The sequence below is a fragment of the Gymnodraco acuticeps genome, unplaced genomic scaffold (assembly GCF_902827175.1).
Source record: "Gymnodraco acuticeps unplaced genomic scaffold, fGymAcu1.1, whole genome shotgun sequence".
Classification (NCBI taxonomy): Eukaryota; Metazoa; Chordata; class Actinopteri; order Perciformes; family Bathydraconidae; genus Gymnodraco; species Gymnodraco acuticeps.
The window spans coordinates 17469-25992 of NW_022991356.1; the positions used below are offsets into that span (position 1 = coordinate 17469).

At 41.9% G+C, this 8524-nt stretch overlaps 1 protein-coding gene across 5 annotated transcripts; it reads left to right on the forward strand.

The window, feature by feature from the left end:
• The first annotated feature begins 940 nt into the window (after positions 1 to 940).
• LOC117562777 (GTP-binding protein 1-like) lies at positions 941 to 8074 on the forward strand. Of its 5 annotated transcripts, none has more exons than XM_034240658.1 (13): positions 941 to 1499; positions 3101 to 3212; positions 3319 to 3499; positions 3618 to 3801; positions 3923 to 4087; positions 4377 to 4500; positions 4676 to 4790; positions 4872 to 5016; positions 5155 to 5337; positions 5596 to 5731; positions 6000 to 6178; positions 6437 to 6598; positions 7040 to 8074. In XM_034240658.1, the coding sequence occupies exons 1-13, from the start codon at positions 1305 to 1307 to the stop codon at positions 7151 to 7153; spliced, it is 1995 nt and encodes a 664-aa protein (XP_034096549.1). In that variant the 5' UTR covers positions 941 to 1304; the 3' UTR covers positions 7154 to 8074. The 5 variants fall into 5 exon arrangements, with proteins under 5 accessions (XP_034096549.1, XP_034096551.1, XP_034096550.1 ...); XM_034240660.1 differs by having other exon boundaries at positions 1305 to 1499; positions 6491 to 6598; XM_034240659.1 differs by lacking the exon at positions 7040 to 8074 and adding an exon at positions 6817 to 7009 and having other exon boundaries at positions 1305 to 1499.
• Positions 8075 to 8524: the final 450 nt, after the last annotated feature.

Genomic DNA, 8524 nt, shown 5'->3' on the forward strand with positions numbered 1-8524 from the left:
ACGACATCCGAGTCAGAGAGGAACTTTTCCACCCTCAAAAGGATAAAGACTTTCACTCGCAACACCATGGGACAGCCGCGACTTAACGCATTGGCCATGCTTTCAATTGAAAGCCAGTTGATCCAGCAACTACAGGACTTCATCCCCAAAGTGATAGACACATTCTGTCAGAGGAAGGACCGCCGTGCCGCTTTTCTTTTCAAGTGAGCCTTCAGCTTTGGTAAGTTCATTTATGTCATATATTTTGTTGATCTTCTGTGTTTTGCCTCTGCTGGATCGATTGATATTGTGACCTCGATGATGAGTGTCTGTGTTTTCCTTATATTTACAGTCTATGGTGTTTTAATGCTAAAGCATTACGGTTGTTGTTATTGTTAAGAATTACTTTGTGATGGTGACCTTTACTCCATGTATGAAGGTGCATTACTATGACATCCCCACGCTGTGTACGTAAATGTATGCGCTGACAGTGTTGCTCCTGTGGTCTTCAGTATGTAATTTGACACTCCCCCTCTCTCTCTCCTCCCCCCCCTCTCTCTCTCCCCCCCTCTGTCCCCCCCCTCTCTCTCTCTCTCTCTCTCTCTCTCTCTCTCTCTCTCCCGACCTCTTTCTGCCCCCCCCAGTTTTGTACACCTAGAAACGCCACTGTGTATCCTAGTGCTGTTTACTTTCTTAATGATTAAGGCACTCTTGCTGGTGTAAGAGGAATTCCTATTATTTAGTATTTCTTTATTATACACTTTTTTTAGTTATCAAACTGTTGTCAACGTATAAGCAAACTCATAAGGCCAGGAGAGTTAATGTTTCACAGCTAAAAAATATATTTCAGGAACAGGGAAATTATATGTAGGCTATTATTGTTTTCATTATTACATCAGCATTAGGCTATGATTGTTAACTTACGCTCTGATTACACCATTTCAAACATAACCCGCCCTGCTTCAGAGGGACGGGTCCACTTTGTAATAATATGAACAGCCTGACTGCTATTGGCACACTGCCAACATATTCATATTTACTTTACTACTATTGGTGATAAGAAGTAAAAAGGCCTGTACACACACACACACCTCCCTCATGAATATTGAGGTGCTGGTGGATATTTTATTTTGAAATGGCTTGAATGCGGACTAAAACATATAAATAAGCAGAGGGTGGCTAAAGTGAGGAGATACAGTTTGACTGACCGTATCTGTGTTGTGGCTGTAGCTTGGAGCTTGCATTGCTTCTATGCGTATTTGATGCCGGCAGTCATCACAACAATTGGAACAGGTTGACATTTATCTCTGCGACGCTGGCATACAATGGCATCAATAGCAGCGTCTCATGAGCCAGGTTTAACCCCATGCGCCATAGCGTTGGCTGATGCTTTGGTCCCTGCGAGCATATTTGCTCCGGACCGGAGAGGATGCGAGGACGACGCCGGGGATGAGTGCTTCGATGACGGGGACATGTTCAATGGCGAGCCCGAGGACCGCCCTGTTGACTTCACCAACAAGGTAGGCCCTGGCTGTCATAGCGGTGCAAGGCTAACGTTAACGGCTCCTGGTAAATGAATGAATGAAACAAATGATGTGTTTATTGCATGAACTACCATGTTATTACCAAACATCATGCTGCTCCAGTCTGCAATTACTCAGTACCCTTAGTACCCTATAGTTAACGACTGACTTTTTGAACTCAGGGTAATGTTATTGCTTTTGCTGATGGTAAATAAAGTAGCTAGTTGTGGCTAACGCTAGCCCCAGCTGATGCTTTGGCACGCAGCAACCTGACCTAACGCTAACATTACAATTACTAATCAGTCGAAACACATTTCATTGGACCATATGCTGCCAAAACATGTCTGTAGACAACCATATATGTTGTTTCTGCTACTGTTTAAAGCAAGGCAGAGCAACGTGTAAGACTGTGTTGTCAAACAGACCATAACATTGGCTTGACGTAGTGTGTCAACCCAATTCAAACACATAAGATGATGAAATACAGAAGATAACAAGATAAAGGTCAGGCTTGCCTGCTGGACCTTTACCAGCAAGAACGCCTAAGAAAATAAATAGGGTAGATTAAGTAGTAAGACCTGTCAAATGAGTTGTACATGGATGTAGACCTGTATGAGGGGAACAGTAATGTCCTGAAGGGTCACATTACAATGGTGTAACATGACCCTCAAGCAGATTGCTCAGGATTGCGTCAGGTGCAGTCAGTCCCTTCTTCCTTTGGCTCCTGTCAATGTATTCTGCTTGGGTCTAGCTCTAAATAGTTTTCTAGTATACTTTTATTGACTTCTTTTTATATTATTCATTTGACATCACACTTTTGGCACAATAATATAGAAACCTTGATCCATGCTCCATCAATTAGCTGTATATCAATAGCCTGTTTTTGCATATTCTTTAATATTAATAACACCATCATAACCAGGAGTCTCAGGGACACTTAAGTGTACTGTTTCTCTTAGTAGTAAACAAACAATGTACATTTGCACAACATTTATATTTTTCTCAATTGTGGCTGTTATCCAATGTTATGAGTGTTTATAAGCAATTAAAGCACAGTTCTGCAATAGGAAGGCACATTTTTCACATACGGCAATAAAATAATTACAATCCTTTTTAATTGTAACATGGTATAAACAGCTCAACATGCCTTAACATTTGTGCTGAAGTAGCATGAGCAGTGCTTTTGTTTGTATTTGACTTGTGTTACTATCCTAATCTTAGTTAGTCAATATTGCTGTATGTGTCCACATGTAACCTTGAAGTGTTTCATGGTAAAAAGACAGCTGCATTTTGTGTGTAGTGCAACTCTTGATTAGCCCATTCCTCTTTGGTTTATGTTTTACTGAAAATGACATAGTAATTAATTATAAGAGTTGTCATAACTGAGAGAAAATGGTCCCAAACGATGTTTACTTTTAATTCCTGTCACTGTCTCTCATGAAAACAATCTCACTTTAAGCAATCACCAAAAGTGAATGACTTTTTGCAACTCATTGGATAAAGGATCTGCTTTGATTATACATTTATTGTCGAACAACCATCGAGCAACAGCCACATGTTCTCTGTTTCCTTTTCCCTTGAATGCACCAACCCTACAGCTGGCACTTGTTAGCCCAAATGGAGAGCAGTATTACTCGTTACTTCGCCAGCTACGGGACAGGATGGAAGAGGGATGTGGGGAGACCATCTATGTGGTCGGGATGGGCTCAGGTGAGAAAATACCTTTTAAGTTTCAGTTGATCCAAAACAGTTTATACAACCTGTACAAATCATAGGGTCTACTTGTTAAACGGTCTACTGTGTCTCCATGTTGAAGATGGGGGTGACTGGGGTCTGGATGAGAAAGATATGGAGGCCTCAGTAGCCACAGTTCGCTCCATGTGTCAGCAGGTGGATGCTGATCTCATTACGCTACGGGAGCGAAATGAGGCTGCCGGTTTGGTGCGCGATTATCTGATCCGCCGGCGTGTGGGTGAACTGGACTTCCTTGAGGTCAGGTGAGTGGTCAAAGATCAAAATAAAAAGGGGACATGATTACAATTATGTCCATTGATATAACCTAACCTCTTTCTTTTTCACTACATTGGTTAAAATGTCTTGCCCTCTCTTTCTCAGGGTTGCAGTCGTGGGTAATGTGGATGCTGGTAAGAGTACTCTGCTGGGAGTGTTAACGCATGGCGAGCTGGACAATGGCAGGGGATTTGCCCGGCAAAAGCTCTTCAGACACAAACACGAGATGGAGAGCGGCAGGACGAGCAGCGTGGGCAACGATATCCTGGGCTTCGACCAGGAGGGACAGGTGAGAGGTGCTTCTGAAAGAATGGTTGTTTAAGCATCAGAAATATAGCTAATTTGATTGAGTTAAATTAAGTTTCAATAGCATTATCATTCTAAATGCAATAATACTTGTGTGCCCCTAGGTGGTGAACAAACCAGATAGTCATGGTGGGAGCCTGGACTGGACTCAAATCTGTGAGAAGTCCTCCAAAGTAATTACCTTTATAGACCTGGCCGGACATGAGAAATACCTCAAGACCACCGTGTTTGGGATGACCGGACACCTGCCTGACTTCTGCATGCTTATGGTGAGAAGGGGGATCAGGAAGGAGGAAATATTATGATGTTATTATGCTGGTGAATATCATGAATGTGTGCCATATTTTTACAAAAACATGAAAGTATCTGCCTGCATGTTTTGTTTCTATCTTTACACAAGCAGTTCAACATTTCAACTTTGGATGAAACCATTACAAGATTTATAATGTACCCAAATGTAAAATGTCTCAGTGTCTACATTGTACAACAAATACCCTTTTTGCTTATTTCTTTTATTAAAATATAGACAAAGATTTTTCTCTCTCCCTGCCTCGCCAGGTGGGCAGTAATGCAGGTATCGTAGGGATGACCAAAGAGCACCTGGGCCTGGCCTTAGCCCTGAATGTGCCTGTGTTCGTGGTGGTAACCAAAATAGACATGTGTCCGGCCAACATACTGCAAGGTCAGTCTCTTTTATAACTCCTGAAATGTGTTTTTTTCTTACATCTGAAAACACAATGTAACAATAGGATGAGTTAAGTGAGTGTGTGTCGATTGGCGTAGCTTTTAATGAAAATGTTGTTCTGTACCTGACTTTAAACACTTAAAAAAAACTTGTTGTGATACTTTGCTCCTAGAGACACTGAAGCTGCTCCAGAGGCTACTGAAGTCGCCCGGCTGTAGGAAGATACCCGTCCTCGTACAGAACAAGGATGATGTAATAGTCACTGCTTCAAACTTCAGTTCAGAGAGGTACAAAGACTATCCTGGCCAGATTCAGAGTAAGAGTGAAACAGTTTATCTTTTCTAACATGTTTGTGTTGTTCTTCACAGGATGTGTCCAATCTTTCAGATCTCCAATGTTAGCGGGGAGAACATGGACCTGCTCAAGATGTTTCTCAACCTGCTCTCCTCCAGGACGTCCTACAGAGACGACCAGCCCGCTGAGTTTCAGATAGACGACACATACTCTGTACCGGTAAGTTACCAAGATACAAATCACTTAACCTAGTGAACAGCATAGAGTGAAGGAGTATCATGCTACAGGTGCAAACCTAACACATGACAACCGTTACCACATTTGAATGTTTACACCGGTTTTGTTTTTATGCCGAAGGGAGTGGGAACAGTAGTTTCTGGCACTACTTTACGTGGACTCATACGACTGAATGATACAATGCTACTAGGGCCGGACCCCTTAGGCAGCTTCATCCCCATTGCTGTGAAATCAATCCACCGTAAGAGAATGCCTGTGAAGGAGGTCAGAGGGGGCCAGACTGCCTCATTCGCTCTCAAAAAGGTAAGGGAAATCTGGGAGGGCATTTTTTAAAGTCTGGTTTAATTAACTGGCTGTTCAAACTGTGTATTTGTATATTTTGGGAGAAAGGTTTTATAAAACCTGAATGGTCAAATGTATAATTGTTTCCTTTATTTTTTCCAGCTCAAAAAACATGCCGAAATGTTTTATAGAAATCATTAAAACAGTCTTGAAAAATTGACATTCCTCTGATGTTTTTCCTCTGTCTGGTTCTTATGTAATCCTTACCCCTTTGTATAGATCAAGCGTTCGACCATCAGGAAGGGCATGGTGATGGTTTCCCCGAGGGTCTGCCCACAGGCCACTTGGGAGTTTGAGGCTGAGATCCTGGTACTGCATCATCCCACTACGATATCCCCCAGATACCAGGCCATGGGTGGGTAACAATGGTGTGGAAGAAGGGACAGGGAGTTGGAGGGAAAAATTACAATTTTGTGGGTTTCCAAAGCAGCTTTAAAATATTGACTGAACATTTAATTGCCTTCAAGATTAGTAGCCAACATTGATTTGATTATATAGAAGTACAGGGCAATTTCTCAACACCCTCTCAAAGAAACACTTAAGCAATAAGTTCCCGTTAAGTGACTCTTTAATAAGAAACAAAATGTTAACGTTTATTTTCCTTCTCCTTACCCTCCACTCAGTCCACTGTGGCAGCATAAGGCAGACTGCCACCATCTTGTCTATGAACAGAGACTGCTTACGGACAGGGGACAAGGCTTCGGTCCATTTCCGCTTCATAAAGACCCCCGAGTACCTGCACTGCGACAAGAGGCTGGTGTTCAGGGAGGGGCGCACCAAGGCTGTGGGAACCATCACTAAGGTAAAGCAGTGTGAGGGCACATAACTGAATATTTAAGGAATAATGAGTATTTTTTCTCCTTTACAATGATGGAATGAACAACCTGATATCTTCTCTTGGTGAGGGCATCAGGCTCAAATATATCGACTTTTTTTCCTCAGAAATACTTTTATTAGATTTTTTAAAGACAACAACAAACATCAACACATTACTTTTACACATCGACCTTTTTTAAAACAATCTTCTTCAGACTCTTATATCGACTCTCACTCTTTTCAGCTGCTGCAATCTACCAATAATTTACCATCAAATTCCAAACCTCCCCAAATCAAGATGCAGTCCACAAAGAAAGCACCGCTGCACAGAGAGGACGGCACCACGGCAACCGGGGACGATATTCCAACGATATCACAGTCAGCTGGCCCAAACGCAACACAATCGGTTAGACATGCTACTTTATAAAGTGCTATTTAGTGAGGTAGTGAATCTCTTAATGTAAACTTGCCCTAACACTGCAGCTCTGTTCTAACTGCATTGTGTCCTCCTTCCTTTTGGTTATGTTCTTGCTTTATCTTATCCACCACTCACGCTCACACTCATTCATTACTTCATCACTACTATTTTTAACCCACCCAACCCCACTTTGCTTGCGTGGCTAGCTTCCAAAGGGAGAGGGGGATGAAGACCCTCAGATTAAGGAGGGCAACAAAGAGAACAAGGTAAAATAGGTCGATTAAAACTAAAACAAGAACACTGGAGGTTGTGTTTTGGCTAAAGCAAGATAGTTGAGTTCATAGCCAGGTGATCTTGATACATTGAGTAAATAACATATTCGGTCATGGAGGTGCCTTATCGAGTGTTCTCCTTATCTCTCCCTTGCAGCCAAAGTCTGGAGGAGGTGGCAGGAGAAGGGGCGGCCAGAGGCACAAAGGAAAAGGCCAGAACAGCAGCAACTCCACAGCAGCCCCCTCCTCGTCAGGAACAGGAGGCTCCTGAATCCCCCCCCCCAACCCCTGTAAACCTCCCTCTAAAATATCACTCCAACACCAAGTGTCTTCATTCCACAAACCATGACGCTTGGAGCGAGACACTCCTCAGTCTCATCACTCCTTGCCTCTTGACACCAGGTCATAGTTTATAAAGGGTACACAGTGGGGTGTGTCCCTAAATGCATTTTATCATCAGCTGCCTTTGCTTTTCTTTAACGAGTTTGGGTGATTGATAGCAGTGTGGTTTTTGAGGTAAGCCTCACTCAGGATGTTTTTATTTAATTTAACCCATAATTTATGCCTCTATGAAATTGACAATGTATTTTTCTGGCTCGATGTCAATGGCAAGGGAAGGAGGCCAAACCCCCTGAACAGTTCCAGCATCGGCATGAGCAGCTATACGTGAAACTACTCCGTGCATTCCTTGTGTATTTGCAATGAAAACCAATTAATGTACTATTTATACTGCATATGTAAATTAGCCTGTAGTTGTGCTCCAATTGGAAAGATGGAATTGTACAAAATGTATGCAAATCAGAAATGAATGTAGCAGAGGGCACATAGGGTTTTATCTCCAGATATATTGAAAATATAAGCGTTTTATAATTGTCAGGTATTTATTTGGCATACATGCAGAAAGCTCGCTCTGATGGTCTTCATTCTGCTCTCACTTGCACTCCTCAGATTCAGCAGAAACCATCATACTTCCACTGTCAGTCAGCCATGTTAGAAACGTTATACAAATAGTGTTAGTACAAACAAATACAGCACATCGTCCTGTCACTCCTCATGATTATAAGACATGCAGTACTCGCAGTGCTACTCCAGTACCCCATGCGTTATGGCCTGTCGCTGTTTACATGTTGTGACATTTTAAATACACTCTAAAAAACTGACCATCAATAAACAGGCTTTACTGAACCTTCAACAGTGTGGCTTTTTCTATGTCCATTTTCAGCAAAATATATATTATACAATTTCAATACTATGGATTTGATTTGTTAAAGTGAAAAAATAAGGATGGATTGGTCTTAGTCTTCTTCAATATTAAGAGGAGAGCTGTGCAGTCCTCAGTTCCATATTTTACAGATCCAGACAATATTACATTTGTAATTGTTGACAATATGTTTTACACAAGCTACAATGACTATGATCACAAAAAGCCAAGCTCATTAAATGTTCTGCACATGGGGAAGAGACAGTTCATGTAAATCCAACATCCTTTGTATGATGCAAATGAAAATGTTTTGCAACTTGAATTAGTACATCATACTTCTCCAGTCCCCTCATACAGTGGAACATCACGAACGCTCAACAGTTTGAATAAATACATTCCCAAAAATGTCCCTGTTTCCTGATGTATGTGCAGTTAAGTCAG

Bases quoted from the DNA above. Each gene is read 5' to 3' on its own strand.
- LOC117562777 (XM_034240658.1), top strand. From the start codon at position 1,305: ATGGCATCAATAGCAGCGTCTCATGAGCCAGGTTTAACCCCATGCGCC. The intron at 3,802-3,922 runs GTGAGAGGTGCT...GTGTGCCCCTAG, and splicing joins GCTTCGACCAGGAGGGACAG to GTGGTGAACAAACCAGATAG. The intron at 6,599-7,039 runs GTTAGACATGCT...TCTCCCTTGCAG, and splicing joins GCCCAAACGCAACACAATCG to CCAAAGTCTGGAGGAGGTGG.